We start from the raw sequence: 17,901 nt of genomic DNA on the forward strand, positions 1-17,901 counted from the left end.
GTACTCCTTCTGGGATCGGTTCGAGCTTCCCACAAAGGTTGGGCTCCCGTCGTTTGATCCAATGGCGGCATCCCGGACGTCGATGGTGTTGGTGGGCTTCTTCAGTGCGGCCTTGGGTACCCTAGGCCCGCCGGCCAGGAATTGATTGATCTTACCCGCCCGGGCAAGAGTCTCAATTCCGTCGCGGAGGGCGTAGCAATCACCCGTGACGTGGCCGTGGTTGGAATGGTATTGGCAGAAGACGCCCTCCTTGATCTTATCTGGGGGTGGTCCCTTGATCTCCCTTGCAGCTGGGAGTTGGTCCTTAACCTTGGAGAAGATCGTCTCCAAACCGGCGTTGAGGGGAGTGTACTCCGTGTACTGAACGAACTTGGGCCCCTTGCCCAGAAGTTGGCGCGGTTCCTCAACTCGGGACTTCTTGGTTTGGGCCTGAGGTTTGGGGCTCGCGACCTCTCCTTCCTTCCGTTGGGCCGGGGTTGGCTTGGAATTCAGGGCCTCCACCTGAGCATCTCACTCTTCAGCCCGCGCCCATTTGGTGGCTTCAGCAGAAAGCTCATCATAGGTGGATGGAGGGTTCCTCATCAGATGGGAGCGAAGTCCCCCGGCGAGCAGACCTTGCATAAGAGCGTTCTTAGCCGATCTGTCGTCGCAATCGTCACACTTCGTATATTCGATGTTGAAGCGGATCAGATAGGTCTTAAGGCTCTCCCCTTCCTGCTGTTTGATGAGCGACATATCGTTCAAGTTGTAGAGTCGTTCGGATACAACCCGATATCTCGTCAGGAAGGCTCTCCGGAGATCGGAGAAAGAGTCAATGGAGTTCGGCTGGAGAGTTCGGAACCATCCCCGAGCCGATCCCTTCAAGGTTGAAGGGAAGATTCTGCACTTCGTGGCCTCAGACGCCTGGCGGGCCTCCATGGCGTATCTGAAGCTGTCAAGATAATCGTAGGGATCCTTAGTCCCGTCGTACTGAATCATCTTGGGGGGTTTCGTATCCCGGGAGACCTCAGCATCCATGATCCTGCTAGTGTACGGGAGGGGGAGCTCTTCCCCGTGATCGGCTCTACCGGTGTACCCCCTGGAGACCTCGACCTGGCCGAGCCGATCGTGGACACTCCGGATTTGGCTTTGGACCAAAGTCCGGACAAGATTTTCCACATTGGGTGGGGTCGGCTCGGCCGCAGTTTCCTCTGAGCACTCGGTCCGGTTACCGAGTCTCTCATTCACCGGCTGACGAGTGATCCTCTCGCCTACCGGACGCCGATCAGACATGATCATGGTAGATCCTAGTCAGTCACTCGCGGATCGCCTCCCCGAATGAGCTCCTGATGGGGGAGAATCTTGGCTGGTGGTAGGGCCGAGCCTATCCCTGATTGGGACCCTGGGTTCGACCGAACCGGTTGGACTGATGGCCCCCAACCTGGATCGGGCTGGAGGTCGCTGACTGGTGTTGAGGTCGGCACGGTTTTCCCTCAAACTCCTGGGAGAATGTTTCCCGAAGGCCACCTGCTTTTGCTGAAGGAGACGGTGGGCGCTCAGGAACTCATCCTGTTCAGCCGGGGGCATGTCTTCGAAGCCCGAAAAGGTACAATACTCATCCTGCCGAGCGGGCTGATCGTCCGGCTCGGCCGGAGTACTCTGCCGAGAAGGAGACGGCGAAAGGACCTCCTGCTCGGTTCGGGTCCGACGCGATCGGAAACCCGATCTATCACTGTTCTCGAGCTGAGCACGATGACGCGCAAGTTCCCCGGCCAGCTCGGCCTGTTTTGCGAGCAGCTCATTATTCTGCTTGAGAAGTGCATTCTTAGCGGCTAGATGTCGTTGGTTCTCCCTAAGGAGTTTGTGAGCAGCCCTGATTTTTGAGGGGCCTTTAGACTTTGGCGTCCTGGGGAGTTGTGCTCCCCTCGTCTTCTCAGGTGTTTCAGGCTGATGTTGTTCATCATTCTGAGACGCTCGTGAAGAAGAACTGCTGTCACGAAAGATGGTAGCCATGATGACTTGTTTGGAGGAAGAAATTAGCACTTGTGGTGATGAACACAACGGCTGAGGATGATCTTCCCACAGACGGCGCCAATCTGTTGATGCAAATTTCCGTAAGAGAGATGCAACAACTTAGAGATGGTGATCTGGCTGATCAGAAGTCTTGCTGGATGATGATGTGAGATCTTCCTGTAAGAGAAACAAGATCAAAGGAGATGGACCGGTGTGGTACCAGCCAAACACGCTCCGATGATGAAGTCAGTGATGGTGTATTTGATGGTAGGTGAGGAAGAGCAAAGGATGAACTTGGGAGAATAGGAAGAACAAGACAAATGTTCTGGGCTTATTCCCAGCAAGTTGGGTATGCTCTTGGGTGAGTGAAGGCTTTTTTGTAAGTGTTTGTCTGGTGAGAGGTTGATAGCTAGATCCCCCATTTTGCACATATAAGTTGGTATATATAGGCAAAGGAGTTTGTGATGAGTAAGTTACCTACATATGACTGGCTGGTTGAGAAAGATCCACGCGTTCGGTCGTGAACAGTGGCATGCACAGCTACCCACCTCCTTTGCATTCAATGCTGCATTGAATGCAAGTATGGAAGATCCAGGTGAACTGCATCAGTAGTCATGAATGTAGGCTGGATTGTCTCTTTTGTCAGAAGACCTTTGTCAGGTGCATTTAAGTGTGGCGGTTCATCCCAACGTGATCTTCCTTGGAATGGCGGCGGAGAGCTGAGCCGACCCGAACACATGTTCTTATGTGTATACATGAAGCCCATGTGTGATCGGGTCGGACACGGGACCCCGGACCGAACCGATCCAGCAGATAGGGGTCCTTCCGAGTCATAACTGGCTGACGCTAGAACTCGAAATGAGGTTCCTTCCGCGCCGAGCCGAGCCGAGCCGGGATAATCGTGGAAAGATGAACATTCAATCCCTTGGAAGATCATCGGTTCGGGTCGGACCGGGCATGGAGGACTCGGCGTGGAGATCCGGTCTGAGCTGGCAGAGGAAGTGCCGAGCTGTGATGATGTGGAGGTCAAAGTCTGACCGCTGAGAAGTCAAACACTGAAGTTGAGTCTGACCAGCCACGTGTCCAGCCCTGATTGGCTGTTGGATCGGTGTGGGTTTATCCACAAACAGAACCAAAGAGTGGATGAAGCTCGTTTGGTTTTCAACCAAATCCCTTTTCCTGGGGTTGATTTATACACCATGATGAGCACGGGTTATGCACGATTGCACAGGCTCGATGATGCACTGAAACTGTTCTACGAAATGCCCGTGAAAGATACGATCTCCTGGAATTCAATGATCAAAGGGTGTTTGGACAGTGGGGATTTAAGTAAGGCCAAGGAGTTTTTTGATGGAATGCTTGGAAAGAATGTTGTTTCTTGGACAACGATTATGAATGGGTTCTTGCAGTTTGGTGAAGTTGAGGTGGCAGAGCAATTGTTTCGTGAGATGCCTGCGAGGGATGTGGCAGTTTGGAATTCAATGATTCATGGGTATTTTAATAATGGAAGAGTTGAAGATGCTAAACAGTTATTTAAGGTGATGCCTTGCAAGAATGTGATTTCATGGACTTCGATGATTGGCGGGTTTGATCGGAATGGGAGGACGGATGAAGCCTTGGTACTTTTCCGGGAGATGATGGGTTCTGGGGTTCAACCCACTTTGACCACATTTGTGTGTGTGGTGACAGCTTGTGCAAATTTGTTGGGTTTAGATTTGGGTGTTCAGATTCATGATCAGACTGTCAAGTTGGGGTACTGTTTTGATGAGTTTATAGCTCCTTCACTTATAACACTTTATGCAAACTGCAAGCAAATAGAGAATTCTTACAAGGTTTTTGAGGAGAGTTTGAATAAAAATGTGGTAGTATGGACGGCTCTTTTAACAGGATATGGTTTGAGTTGTAAACATGAAGAGGCACTAAAGGTTTTTAGGGACATGGTGAAATTGGATGTCCTTCCAAATGATTCTTCTTTCACTAGTGCTTTGAATTCATGTTGTGGATTAGAAGATCTGGATAGGGGAAAGGAGATTCATTCGGCAGCTATTAAGCTAGGTTTTGAAACTGATGTCTTTGTGGGTAATTCCCTTATTGTCTTGTATACCAAATGTGGAAATATAAACGATGGAGTTGCTATATTTAAGAGAATTGGTGAGAGGAACATTGTCTCATGGAACTCAACCATCGTTGGATGTGCACAACATGGTTGTGGCATGTGGGCTTTGACTCCCTTTAAGCAAATGATACGTGCAGGTGTAGACCCAGATGAAATTACATTCACGGGGTTGCTTTCTGCATGTAGCCATTCCGGGATGTTGCAGAAAGCAAGATGCTTTTTCAAATTTTTCCTTCAGCATAAATCTGTTGAGGTGAAACTCGAGCACTATGCATGTATGGTGGATGTCTTAGGTCGATGTGGCAAGTTGGAAGAAGCGGAGGAGTTGATTAGAAACTTGCCTGTGCAAGCAAATAAGATGGTATGGCTAACTCTACTCAGTGCTTGTAGGTTGCATTCCAATTTGGATGTGGCTGAAAGAGCTGCAAAAAGCATTTTTGATTTGGAGCCGCATTGTAGTGCTGCTTATGTCTTGTTATCTAATTTATATGCTTCTGCAAATAGATGGAGTGATGTCTCCAGAATACGAGAGAAGATGAAACATAGTGGAACTGTAAAACAACTCGGTTCCAGTTGGGTTACTCTGAACTCTGAAGGGACTGAGGCATGAACTTGTTTCTGGAGATAGGTCCCACGTACTTTGTGAGCAAATCTATCAAAAACTGGATTTGTTGGGAGGAAAATTGAAGGAACTTGATTATGTTCCTGATCACCAGTTTGCTTTGCATGATGCTGAGGTTGAACAAAAGGAAGAGATGCTGTCTTACCACAGCGAGAGGCTTGCCATTGGATTTGGGTTGATTAGTACTGTGGATGGCAGTACCATCTCAGAAGTTGAATCAAGTTGTTTGAATATATATATATATATATATATATATATACGGGGTCATTCTTCTAGTCCAAGTAACCAGGATGTCCTACACTTCTACAATTTCTGAGATTTTAACCAGAGTTGTTTTTCCGGAATAATTCATACTACAATGAAAAGCAGAAGCTGAAGAAGAGAGGTAGGTGTCAATAAATTATTTTACCGAATGTAAAGTTTGTGATTTTACTTTTACTTTATTTTTTCTAGCATTCTCTTGATAGATTGGGCTTATGGGCTTAGCGGGCCCTTATTGTCTTTTGGGTACCTTTGTTTATTGGGCTACTAATCTCACTCTTGTGGGCTTGCTCTGTCGCCTTTTCCTATCAAAGAAAGTTTGGATTTTTCATCTTTTGACCAAAAAATTCGTTTTACATAAATTTAAGTAAATTACTCTAAATTATATTTTATAGTCCTTAATAATAAAAAAACTCACCTAAAAATTTGCAATGATAAATGAGTTCATTTTGTATAAATAAAGCATACGTTATATTTTCTTCTTTGTTTTTGATACCGAGCACTCGACGTGTTTTTTTGTTTTTAACTAGACATCGCACAGTGACAATTAGTAACAGTATAATACGGGTGTTTTATGCAATTCAAATAGTAACTGTCGCACAGTGACAATTGTTGAGTACTCTGTGTAGCATTCGATGAATAGTACCTAGTGCTCGGTAAAAGTGCCAAGCACTCGGCTCAATAAAGTGGATTGGCTTGTCATCGTAGTTTTGTAGATGAACTAGTCAATCATGGGTTTTTTTGTTTTGGACTTTAGAGAAAAACCCTAAATTTTTTTAAAATTTCCAGTAATGTATAAACAAATCAAATGTCAATTAATTCAAGATTAGGATGGGTAGTTAACTAGTTCTATACTTCATAAAAAATAAAAAACAAAAGATTTGGTCCTTTTAGTTGAATTCATAAAACTGCGTGCTAGAGTTAGACCCAACTTTTTTAAAAAAAAATTGTAATTGCAAAAAGACAAAAGATAAAAAAGGAAGTTGTTTTTTCCTGGCTTTTAAAACTGTTCTTTTGTGATTGAGAAAAAGGAAGTTGTGATTGAGACTTTGAAAGAGAGAGAGAAAAAAAAAACGTTGAATGTCTAAAATGCCTGTTTCCTAAAAGAAAAAAAGAAAAAAGAGAGACAGAGAGAGCAATATATAATTATATATTGTGTGCGTGTGTATGGTGTGTATATACTAATGGCTTATTATTTGGTTTATCTCTGAAAAATATTTTGAATTCTCACGTCACCTTATGATTGTTTTATCTTATATTACCCTTTGATATTATATCTCGTGTCTTATTTAATTTGATTTCGTCAAATCCATCAATATCAACGATAAAAGTGCTGATGTGACGTCTATGTGTGCATAAAAATTAATTAAATATTATTTTAAGATTTTTATTTAAAAAAAAAAATCAATGTAAGGATATACAGTGTGATGTGAGAATTTGAAATACTTATAAGGCCGAACCAAATAATAAGCCTATATTAATTTGAGTTTGGAAGAGTTGTTTACTTGTTTGAAGAGATGGAGAGTTCTAGTTCAGTTGCTAATCGAATTAAACCCAATCTTTTGAGAACTGATTCAACAAAATCTCAGGGAAAGAGTTGTATGCAGTGGATGAAAGAGTATTTTCAATCTAAGAAACAATTGGATGCTCTGAATACCATACACGTTCTAGCAATTAGGCTTGGGGTTCGTCTCTCTCGCAGTGTTGTAGTCCTAATGTTCTTGATGTGTGAAGGGAAAGAGATGGCAGCCAAGTTTCAAAAGTTCAGGCGCTCAGTTTCAGAGGCAATGGCTCCAAAGTCCACAATCGATTGCAAGAGCTATGCTGTAAAACGCAGAATCACTCATCTACTGGAAATAGCAGACCAAGAATTGGACAAGATTAAGCAGAAGATGAATGAGAAACTGAGGGAATGCTCCGCCGCTATGATATATAATTCGATAAGTATTTCGATCAATTATATTTCGGGGTAATTTCGAAGATGGAGGCGATTTTGAGCTATCCTTATCTGCCGGAATCACAAGCATTGATGTACACAAAGTTACCAATTGTGGTAGAACACCTCAAGAAATTGGAGACCCTATTGAATGGGATGGAAACGAAGATAAATAGGTTTGGCGAAGACTTCACTGACCTGGTTGTGTTTTCAGATTCGACCATTAGTGATTTTCTGAATGTAATGGAGCCCAAGATAAAAGAAGTGTGGAACAATTTGGGGTTGCCAGAAGAAGAAGAAAGAGAGAATAAGAGACAAAATGCTTGAATCTGACATGAATTGAATTGGCATACTCTAGTGGTTTTTGTAGCTACATATAAGATTGAGTAGTAGTTTTCTGTTTTTCTTTTTGGCCTGATCGAGTAATTTTGTAGTGGTTGATACAAAATATCAGTATTTTGTAACCCAGTATCTAATTAAGATGGTTAAGCTTTGCAAATTTCATTTGAGTACTCCTCCAATTATCATACCTAAACCACATTGTATCATAGTTTTCTTAATTTACGTACCATGCTAAAATGACACTCTTTGGAATTTTACAAACAGCTTAGAAATTGATTCTCCCTATATATTCTTCACTAAGCATGTGATCGACTTTCTTGAACTTTTTATTTCATAAATATATTTTATACAAGACCAAGTTACAAGTCAAGCATAGACGCGACGTTGTTTCAGATTGGAGTGGGGAGGGTCATTGTAATTGCATGTGGTCTCCAATATAGTCCGACCAGAAAAATGTAGGATGCAGCAGCAGGATCAAAGAGAAATATTCTATGATGAGCGTTTCTCTCACATTCCGCATTAATCTCCCATCCGAATTGCATACATAAATAACAAACCCAAGAGTTATGGAAGTGTCTGGCTTGCGGCAGTAGCATAAACCTTTTCCTCAAACAAAACAAACTATTTTTTCTCTTGAATTGGTGTTCTTGACAGTGCTGGTAAAAGAAAGAAGATGCAGAATATAAAGTAATCTAGTGTATGCATTATCAGGAATTTCACAAACATCTGAGGAATTGATTCTTTTATTCATTTGGTTGAGGAATATAAAGTAATCTAGTGTATGCATTATCAGTAATCTAGTGTATGCATTATAAGGTAACCCATCTGTCAGGTAATGGTATACTCAGCTTTGTCAGTCTTGGTTTTGGTTATTTTATCCATTTGGTTCAATGGGTATTTGTTTATGTCGTCTGCTTAGCTTTAGTCTGGTTGAAATAATTGTGCTTGAATGGCAGTACTTACCCATCTCTCAATTCATAACCCATGTGTCCCTAATTTTAGCTTTGATTTTTGTTTTTTTTTTTTTTGTTTGCTTCAAATTGGCTTAATGGGTATTGGTCAAATCCACTAGTTTTGTTTGATTTTGCTTCAAATTGGCTTAACGGGTATTGGATGAATTTACTAGCTTTGTTTGATTTTGATTGAAACTCTTGTAATTGAATCAAACCATGTCAGGTAATGATGATGCGAAATCAGGAGAGGTTAGCCCAACATCTATTCTACCAGTTGGTGAGGACAAGCCCGTGAAGGGAGTTCCTAGTGATAAGGAGGCTGTTCAAAAAGTTGAATTGAAGAGGGAACTGAAAGAGGACTCGGAAAGCAGAAATGTGATTATTGACCATACCGAGTCTTCAAAGGAATCATATAATGGGGATGATAGAAGCTCTAGCAGTAGTAGTAGTAGTTCAGATGACGAGTCTCGAGTTCTTGAGAGGATACGGAAGGAGAAGGCCTATGCTTCAGTTTCAGAGGAAAAACCTCTTAATGATTCAGTTACGCCAGTTGATTCTTTACCAGCAGAAGTGATTCAGACTACTGAAGATGCACCATCTGGGAAGATTACAAGTTCATCAGCAGAGAAGGCCCCTTTAGTTGATTCTGTCAACCCTGTGGTTTCTGTATCTGAGGAGGCTATTCACCTTACAGAAAGTACTCTGGTTGAAAGTTCAGTGATCTCTGATAATGAGGTCAAAACGGGGTTGGAGAATGGTGCAAAGAAATTGTTGCCTACTGGGGCTCCAGTAACACTGACAGATTCTGTATCAAAGAAAATTGAGGATAGAGCATCTCCTTTACTGAACGGGAATGCTAAGGCATCGTCGAGTGTGGTGAAATCTGTGTCTAAAGGAAATGAGAGTAAAGTACAGCCACCATTGGGTGCTTCTCCGGCTCAAATTAATAATGATACTGAATCCATCAAAGATTCTGAGATTCCAGAATATTCTGAGAATCAGGTATTGCCCACATATTCTTATTTGCAAGTTTGATTTGACTGATTGTAGATCTTCTTTTTCTTTGACAACTGAATGCAACTTTCTTTGCTGAACTGTACGTAGCCTCTGGTAGCTCCATCCCCACGAGTGGTGCAAAAAACATCTTGGTTTAGCTGCTGTGGGATTCTGGATGTGATAACAGGCCCCAGTAGATAAGTTCAGGTTGGGATTTTTCTATGAAGTCAAATAGATTTGTCTTGCCTTTTTTTTCTTTTTTTCTTTTTTTTTTTTTTTGGTTTTCAAGTTTTGCTTTATTACTTAGATCTGCTTATAATGTATTGTTTGTCCGTGTGATAGCACACTGGAGAACTGAGAAGTGAGAAGTGGTTAGGATGTTATATGGTTGCCATAGCTGTTTAAGTGCTTCAGAAATTTTTAATTCTTGATCTTTTCCAACTAAGGTCTCATATGTGTTTCTTTGCTTACCAGTATGTCTAGGTCAAGAGGCAATTGGTTACTCATTTATTAAGTTTCTATACAGTTCCAGACTCATTGAAAATTTATCTTATCAGTGTCCTCGATGTGAACCTACAAAATGTAGTTATTTCTTATCTAGTATAGAAGATAATATATCTAGTAAATAATTATGCTGAGCAATAACTCTCATTTATAATTCATGTTCTTGTTTCACTTTTGAGGAAGTGTTATATTTAGATGAAATATGGGATAACACCTCACTGTCTCTAATTGCTCCTCATATAATTTAGAATTCAGACTCTAGGGCCATGAGATAAGGTTAGAGTTTTATGACAAGTTACTTAGGAAGTGCTTTGAAATTAATTGTGTTCAGTTTGTGCTTGTATAAATTGCAATTTTAGTGTAACATAGTAACCGGCCAAGTGCTGGAATTGAATAGATTGGTTGCCATGAAGGGATTTTATATCAGTTATTATGCTTGCTGCCCATGAAAACGTAAATGGTGGATGGTGAATTATCTTTGATGTGTTGTATTGTGTGTTTTTTTTTTCTAAATTTAAAAGGAAATTTAGTTACAAGCCTAGAAGGATTGTCACAATGTAAGTATTGAGTAGTAACGGCATGATGCCTGTGTAGTGGGTGTTGTCATTTTGGATGTTTCTGTTTCCTACTTCTATTCAGTTTTCTTTGCTGCATAGAAGTAGATTAATCTGCTTAAATTGTCTCATATTCTGGAAACTGCGCTGATGTTTCTCCTTAGATTCTTATACCTCAATATTTCTCGTTGGATTCAATCTGACTGCATGAAGGGTTTTAAGACCTTACAAACTGAAGGTTGGTTGACTTTTTCAAGGTTTCCTCTGATGCAGAAACAAAGCATGATGGGGTTTGGTGGACTCTTGAAGCTTGTGAAAGTGAAGGATCTGGTTCAGAGAATTTTCTGATATTTTGGTATTAGAACTTATAAGTTTTTCCCAAAGAATAATGGGCAAGAGGCCCGATGTGATAGATCATTTTAAGTTTTGTGGTGGTGATAGTGTCAGGAATGGTAGGCAGCTGAATATATCCAGCTTTTACAACTTTCATTGTTGTTGATTTTGCAGAATAGTTTTCTGTGTTGTATTTAGTTCCTTTTGCATTCGTAGGAGGGCAATGGACCAATGGTGTGATCTAAAATTGCAAGAACCTTTATAATATCAAATATTCAACTTGATTGCTTTCATGGATCGTGGTTTTTCCTCAAACAAAAATAAATTTATTTTTTTGTCTGGTTATAATGCAGCTTCATGTTTTGCGATCTTGGTGGAGCTGTTTGATGTTTGGATGCCTTCTCTTCAACAAAAGATGTTTATGTTTACTTTTTGGATAGGATTATTAAAGTTCCTTTTTGGTTTTGGGACTATTTAGTTGGGTGCAGACTCCTTTAACTTGGGTCTGGCTGAAGACAATGATTGAATTTTCTAAGGATTGGTCATAGGCTTCTCCATTTGCGAATACAAGGGGGCACTGGTCTGCCATGGATGTCGAATTGTTATGGATAGAAACTTGGTCATTTTTGTGTCAAACTTTAGCTAGTATGATGTTTTAAAAGCACAAATTTCCCATAAAGTCGCTGCAGTAAAATGAAACTTTCACCAGTTTGGTGCATATTGCTGTGTTCGAAATCTATCAAGGTAGAGGAGGTGATTCATATTTCATAATGCATTTCTGTGCACCACTTACAATTTCTACATAAAATCCAATCCAATCATATCACACTATTCACACCATAATATGCTATTCCCATGGCTGGGTTTATACAGAAAATGTGTAGGATGAAAATAAAATAAAACAAAACAAGGCAATGCAGACACAGCACACAAACAACAAAGTCACTCAACTTTCCTAGCTCATCTCCTTGACACAACGCTATGAATGGCAGCTATATATAGAAGCTGCGTAACTGAAAGGATGATCAAGAATGCCTCCATTGTTCTCTACAAGAAACAGAGCAAGTGTGTCTCAGTATACTTGAAAAAACGCATTTGCCAAAAACTTAAAAATGTGTTTTTTCTTTGTCTTACCAATCGAGCATTTCTGATATTCAGCTCAATCTCCTTCCAAGCAAAGCTGCAGGAATTATGTGGCTGGTTAATATAAAGCAAAATTAGTTCAAACAGTTTGAATGCATCTATTGTAGTGGATGGTAATGGCTAACCCCATGGCAAGGAGAGTGAGGGTCCAGGCAATGGTAGCAGCTGCAGCTGCGGATGGCAAGCCATCAGCTGTCCAAGAACGAAGATGGTTGATTCCAGATATGGCTGAAGCAACACCAACAACTCCGGCGATTAAAGCGAATGTCACAAAGAACCCGGTGGCAGCATTTCCCATTGGAAAGTATATGGGTGAGAAATGTGCCGGCAGATCAAAACCAGGACCTGCAAGAGTCAATTGTTAGATGACCACTTTACCCCCAAAAGTAAAGTTTAAACTGTTAAGGAGGTTTCAAATTTAGGACTTCATGAATTAAAACTCTAATACCATATCGGACTTCAAAAATTTAAAATAGTTAGAAAATGAACTAACAATGTACATCACATGCATGTAACATGTGAACAAGAAAGAGGAAGAGAGGGAGGTTCACCAATAATGAAACCATGGTCAATTGCTTTATTCATGGCCCAGCCACCAATGGCCAACACAATGACATACATGCAGAAATTGAGAAGCAAAAGCAGCCCAGCAACAGGTTTTAACTGCTGGTTGGCCATTTTTTTGTGTGATCAAAAGCTGTTGGGGAGAGGAAACAGGCCAAAAGTGCAATGCAGAAAAGGGTTGTTGTACTTGTTAAATGTGTTTAGTGCAAGAGATGGGTCTTTATATATATAAATGGCCCTTTGGATGAAGAAGGTTTTGGTTCTTTTCTTGCTAAGGCTGTTGGTTCCAAAGGGTTCTGTGGGGCTGTAAAGGAGATGGTGAATGCTTCATAATCAAGGCATGCCAAGAAATTCCAGATTCTTACTTGGCTTGGCTCACATTTTTAAGTATTCTTTTAGTGGTACATTCTTCATCTAGGCTTTGTGCCATCAATTGTTCCTAAGAGATCAAAAAAGCTATATTCTTTGCCACTTGGGGTGGGGATGTAGTGCTAAATCTTTGTTTGGGTCTAATTCTAATCATACTTCTTTAACCCAGAAAAGAAAGAAAGTAAAACGGTGCCTTTGAGTAGGATGAGAAACTTAGGAAACGAACCAAAACGGTGCGTTTGAGCCTTGAAGAGTATGATACGGTGCGTTTTATGTTGTTCATGGATAATCCCAACTACTATATGCAATCTCTGTCTGTCTCCCTCTTTCCTATAAACCGTTGCCGATTAACGGTCATGGTAAGAGTTCCCGCCATTTTTCAAAGCCTCGGAATATCACACTTTCCATTCTCATTCTCTATTTCACGCTCTAAGTACTCTAAAAATGTTACAGAATTCTCCAAATGCTTGGTGGGTTTGATGAAATACACCACATTGAGTACCCAATCTTACAGGTCACTGCTCTCAAATCACCTAAAGAACCAAAGAGTGAACGAAGCTCGTTTGGTTTTCAACCAAATCCCTTTTCCTGGGGTTGATTTATACACCATGATGATCACGGGTTATGCACGATTGCACAGGCTCGATGATGCACTGAAACTGTTCTACGAAATGCCCGTGAAAGATACAATCTCCTGGAATTCAATGATCAAAGGGTGTTTGGACAGTGGGGATTTAAGTAAGGCCAAGGAGCTTTTTGATGGAATGCCTGGAAAGAATGTTGTTTCTTGGACAACGATTATGAATGGGTTCTTGCAGTTTGGTGAAGTTGAGGTGGCAGAGCAATTGTTTCGTGAGATGCCTGCGAGGGATTTGGCAGTTTGGAATTCAATGATTCATGGGTATTTTAATAATGGAAGAGTTGAAGATGCTAAACAGTTGTTTAAGGTGATGCCTTGCAAGAATGTGATTTCGTGGACTTCGATGATTGGCGGGTTTGATCGGAATGGGAGGACGGATGAAGCCTTGGTACTTTTCCGGGAGATGATGGGTTCTGGGGTACAACCCACTTTGACCACATTTGTGTGTGTGGTGACAGCTTGTGCAAATTTGTTGGGTTTAGATTTGGGTGTTCAGATTCATGATCAGACTGTCAAGTTGGGGTACTGTTTTGATGAGTTTATAGCTCCTTCACTTATAACACTTTATGCAAACTGCAAGCAAATAGAGAATTCTTACAAGGTTTTCGAGGAGAGTTTGAATAAAAATGTGGTAGTATGGACGGCTCTTTTAACAGGATATGGTTTGAGTTGTAAACATGAAGAGGCACTAAAGGTTTTTAGGGACATGGTGAAATTGGATGTCCTTCCAAATGATTCTTCTTTCACTAGTGCTTTGAATTCATGTTGTGGATTAGAAGATCTGGATAGGGGAAAGGAGATTCATTCGGCAGCTATTAAGCTAGGTTTTGAAACTGATGTCTTTGTGGGTAATTCCCTTATTGTCTTGTATACCAAATGTGGAAATATAAACGATGGAGTTGCTATATTTAAGAGAATTGGTGAGAGGAACATTGTCTCATGGAACTCAACCATCGTTGGATGTGCACAACATGGTTGTGGCATGTGGGCTTTGACTCTCTTTAACCAAATGATACGTGCAGGTGTAGACCCAGATGAAATTACATTCACGGGGTTGCTTTCTGCATGTAGCCATTCCGGGATGTTGCAGAAAGCAAGATGCTTTTTCAAATTTTTCCTTCAGCATAAATCTGTTGAGGTGAAACTCGAGCACTATGCATGTATGGTGGATGTCTTAGGTCGATGTGGCAAGTTGGAAGAAGCGGAGGAGTTGATTAGAAACTTGCCTGTGCAAGCAAATAAGATGGTATGGCTAACTCTACTCAGTGCTTGTAGGTTGCATTCCAATTTGGATGTGGCTGAAAGAGCTGCAAAAAGCATTTTTGATTTGGAGCCGCATTGTAGTGCTGCTTATGTCTTGTTATCTAATTTATATGCTTCTGCAAATAGATGGAGTGATGTCTCCAGAATACGAGAGAAGATGAAACATAGTGGAACTGTAAAACAACTCGGTTCCAGTTGGGTTACTCTGAACTCTGAAGGGACTGAGGCATGAATTTGTTTCTGGAGATAGGTCCCACGTACTTTGTGAGCAAATCTATCAAAAACTGGATTGGTTGGGAGGAAAATTGAAGGAACTTGGTTATGTTCCTGATCACCAGTTTGCTTTGCATGATGCTGAGGTTGAACAAAAGGAAGAGATGCTGTCTTACCACAGCGAGAGGCTTGCCATTGTATTTGGGTTGATTAGTACTGTGGATGGCAGTACCATCTCAGAAGTTGAATCAAGTTGTTTGAATATATATATATATATATATATATATATATATATATACGGGGTCATTCTTCTGGTCCAAGTAACCAGGATGTCCTACACTTCTACAATTTCTGAGATTTTAACCAGAGTTGTTTTTCAGGAATAATTCATACTACAATGAAAAGCAGAAGCTGAAGAAGAGCGGTAGGTGTCAATAAATTATTTTACCGAATGTAAAGTTTGTGATGTTACTTTTACTTTATTTTTTTAGCATTCTCTTGATAGATTGGGCTTATGGGCTTAGCCAGCCCTTATTGTCTTTTGGGTACCTTTGTTTATTGGGCTACTAATCTCACTCTTTTGGGCCTGCTCTGTCGCCTTTTCCTATCAAAGAAAGTTTGGATTTTCATCTTTCGACCAAAAAATTTGTTTTACATAAATTTAAGTAAATTTCTCTAAATTATATTTTATAGTCCTTAATAATAAACAAACCCACCTAAAAAATAATGATAAATAGGTTAATTTTGTATTAATAAAGCGTACGTTATATTTTCTTTCTTGTTTTTTGTGCCAGGCGCTCGACGTGTTTTTTTTTTTTAACTAGACAAATTGTCACTGTCCCACAGTGGCAATTAGTAACAGTATAATACAGGTGTTTTATGCAATTTAAATAGTTAATGTCACACAATGACAATTGTTGAGTACTCTGTGTAGCATTCGATGAATAGTACCTAGTGCTCGGTAAAAGTGCCGAGCACTCGGCTTAATAAAGTAGACTGGCTTGTTATCGTATTTTTGTAGGTGAACCAATCAATCATAGGCTTTTTCATTTTGGACTTTAGAGGAAAAACCCTAAAATTTTTTAAAATTTCCAGTAATGTATAAACAAATCAAATGTCAATTAATTCAAGATTAGGATGGGTAGTTCTATACTTCATAAAAAATAAAAAACAAAAGATTTGGTCCTTTTAGTTGAATTCATAAAACTGCGCGCTAGAGTTAGACCCAACTTTTTAAAAAAAAATTTGTAATTGCAAAAAGACAAAAGAGAAAAAAGGAAAGTTGTTTTTTCCTAGCTTTTAAAACTGTTCGTCTGTGATTGAGACTTTGAAAGAGAGAAAAAAAAAGACGTAGAATGTCTAAAATGCTCGTTTCCTAAAAGAAAAAAAGAAAAGAGAGACGGAGAGACAGAGAGAGCAATATATAATTATATATTGTGTGCGTATGTATGGTGTGTATATACTAATGGCTTATTATTTGGTTTATCTCTGAAAAATATTTTGAATTCTCACATCACCTTATGATTGTTTTATCTTATATTACCCTTTGATATTATATCTCGTGTCTTATTTAATCTGATTTCGTCAAATCCATCAATATCAACGATAAAAGTGCTGATGTGGCGTCTATGTGTGCATAAAAATTAATTAAATATTATTTTAAGATTTTTATTTAAAAAAAAAATCAATGTAAGGATATAGAGTGTGATGTGAGAATTCGAAATACTTATAAGGCCGAACCAAATAATAAGCCTATATTAATGTGAGTTTGGAAGAGTTGTTTACTTGTTTGAAGAGATGGAGAGTTCTAGTTCAGTTGCTAATCGTATTAAACCCAATTTTTTGAGAACTGATTCAACAAAATCTCAGGGAAAGAGTTGTATGCAGTGGATGAAAGAGTATTTTCAATCTAAGAAACAATTGGATGCTCTGAATACCATACACGTTCTAGCAATTAGGCTTGGGGTTCGTCTCTCTCGCAGTGTTGTAGTCCTAATGTTCTTGATGTGTGAAGGGAAAGAGATGGCAGCCAAGTTTCAAAAGTTCAGGCGCTCAGTTTCAGAGGCAATGGCTCCAAAGGCCACAATCGATTGCAAGAGCTATGCTGTAAAACGCAGAATCAGTCATCTACTGGAAATAGCAGACCAAGAATTGGACAAGATTAAGCAGAAGATGAATGAGAAACTGAGGGAATGCTCCGCCGCTATGATATATAATTCGATAAGTACTGGACTCTATGAAGATTCAAATTATGGTACGATTGGTCAAGTGCTCGATCAATTATATTTCGGGGTAATTTCGAAGATGGAGGCGATTTTGAGCTATCCTTATCTGCCCGAATCACAAGCATTGATGTACACAAAGTTACCAATTGTGGTAGAACACCTCAAGAAATTGGAGACCCTATTGAATGGGATGGAAACGAAGATAAATAGGTTTGGCGAAGACTTCACTGACCTGGTTGTGTTTTCAGATTCGACCATTAGTGATTTTCTGAATGTAATGGAGCCCAAGATAAAAGAAGTGTGGAACAATTTGGGGTTGCCAGAAGAAGAAGAAAGAGAGAATAAGAGACAAAATGCTTGAATCTGACATGAATTGAATTGGCATACTCTAGTGGTTTTTGTAGCTACATATAAGATTGAGTAGTAGTTTTCTGTTTTTCTTTTTGGCCTGATCGAGTAATTTTGTAGTGGTTGATACAAAATATCAGTATTTTGTAACCCAGTATCTAATTAAGATGGTTAAGCTTTGCAAATTTCATTTGAGTACTCCTCCAATTATCATACCTAAACCACATTGTATCATAGTTTTCTTAATTTACGTACCATGCTAAAATGACACTCTTTGGAATTTTACAAACAACTTTTCTTGAACTTTTTATTTCATAAATATATTTTATACAAGACCAAGTTACAAGTCAAGCATAGACGCGACGTTGTTTCGGATTGGAGTGGGGAGGGTCATTGTAATTGTGGTCTCCATCACCGTCAATATGTTCCAATAAATTATCCACATATAGTCCGACCAGAAAAATGTAGGATGCAGCAGCAGGATCAAAGAGAAATATTCTATGATGAGCGTTTCTCTCACATTCCGC

General features: G+C 40.0%; 4 protein-coding genes across 5 annotated transcripts; 3 read left to right on the plus strand and 1 right to left on the minus strand.

The window, feature by feature from the left end:
• The first annotated feature begins 2,949 nt into the window (after positions 1 to 2,949).
• On the plus strand, positions 2,950 to 5,262 carry LOC147297061 (pentatricopeptide repeat-containing protein At5g46460, mitochondrial-like). Its single transcript, XM_086229971.1, is given in 5 exon segments — positions 2,950 to 3,003; positions 3,123 to 4,688; positions 4,690 to 4,951; positions 5,059 to 5,115; positions 5,198 to 5,262. Coding segments are annotated over 5 exon segments (2,004 nt in total).
• Positions 5,263 to 8,438: 3,176 nt separating this feature from the next.
• LOC147297062 (uncharacterized) lies at positions 8,439 to 9,425 on the plus strand. Its single transcript, XM_086229981.1, has 2 exons — positions 8,439 to 9,224; positions 9,327 to 9,425. The coding sequence occupies exons 1-2, from the start codon at positions 8,439 to 8,441 to the stop codon at positions 9,417 to 9,419; spliced, it is 879 nt and encodes a 292-aa protein (XP_086086107.1). The 3' UTR covers positions 9,420 to 9,425.
• A 1,925-nt stretch (positions 9,426 to 11,350) lies between these two features.
• On the minus strand, positions 11,351 to 12,494 carry LOC147297063 (membrane protein PM19L-like). The gene is made up of 4 exons (XM_086229435.1): positions 12,304 to 12,494; positions 11,878 to 12,097; positions 11,744 to 11,789; positions 11,351 to 11,656 (listed from the first exon to the last, which is right to left on the minus strand). Exons 1-4 carry the CDS (start codon positions 12,428 to 12,430, stop codon positions 11,570 to 11,572), a joined length of 480 nt encoding a protein of 159 aa, XP_086085561.1. The 5' UTR covers positions 12,431 to 12,494; the 3' UTR covers positions 11,351 to 11,569.
• A 516-nt stretch (positions 12,495 to 13,010) lies between these two features.
• Positions 13,011 to 16,936, plus strand: LOC147297064 (pentatricopeptide repeat-containing protein At5g46460, mitochondrial-like). Of its 2 annotated transcripts, none has more exons than XM_086229452.1 (2): positions 13,011 to 15,225; positions 16,671 to 16,936. In XM_086229452.1, exon 1 carries the CDS (start codon positions 13,042 to 13,044, stop codon positions 14,818 to 14,820), a length of 1,779 nt encoding a protein of 592 aa, XP_086085578.1. In that variant the 5' UTR covers positions 13,011 to 13,041; the 3' UTR covers positions 14,821 to 15,225; positions 16,671 to 16,936. The 2 variants fall into 2 exon arrangements, with proteins under 2 accessions (XP_086085578.1, XP_086085579.1); XM_086229453.1 differs by lacking the exon at positions 16,671 to 16,936 and having other exon boundaries at positions 13,184 to 14,571; positions 14,715 to 14,814.
• The last annotated feature ends 965 nt before the right edge of the window (positions 16,937 to 17,901 follow it).

This window comes from Dryas octopetala, chromosome 1 (genome assembly GCF_963921425.1).
Source record: "Dryas octopetala chromosome 1, drDryOcto1.1, whole genome shotgun sequence".
NCBI lineage: Eukaryota > Viridiplantae > Streptophyta > Magnoliopsida > Rosales > Rosaceae > Dryas > Dryas octopetala.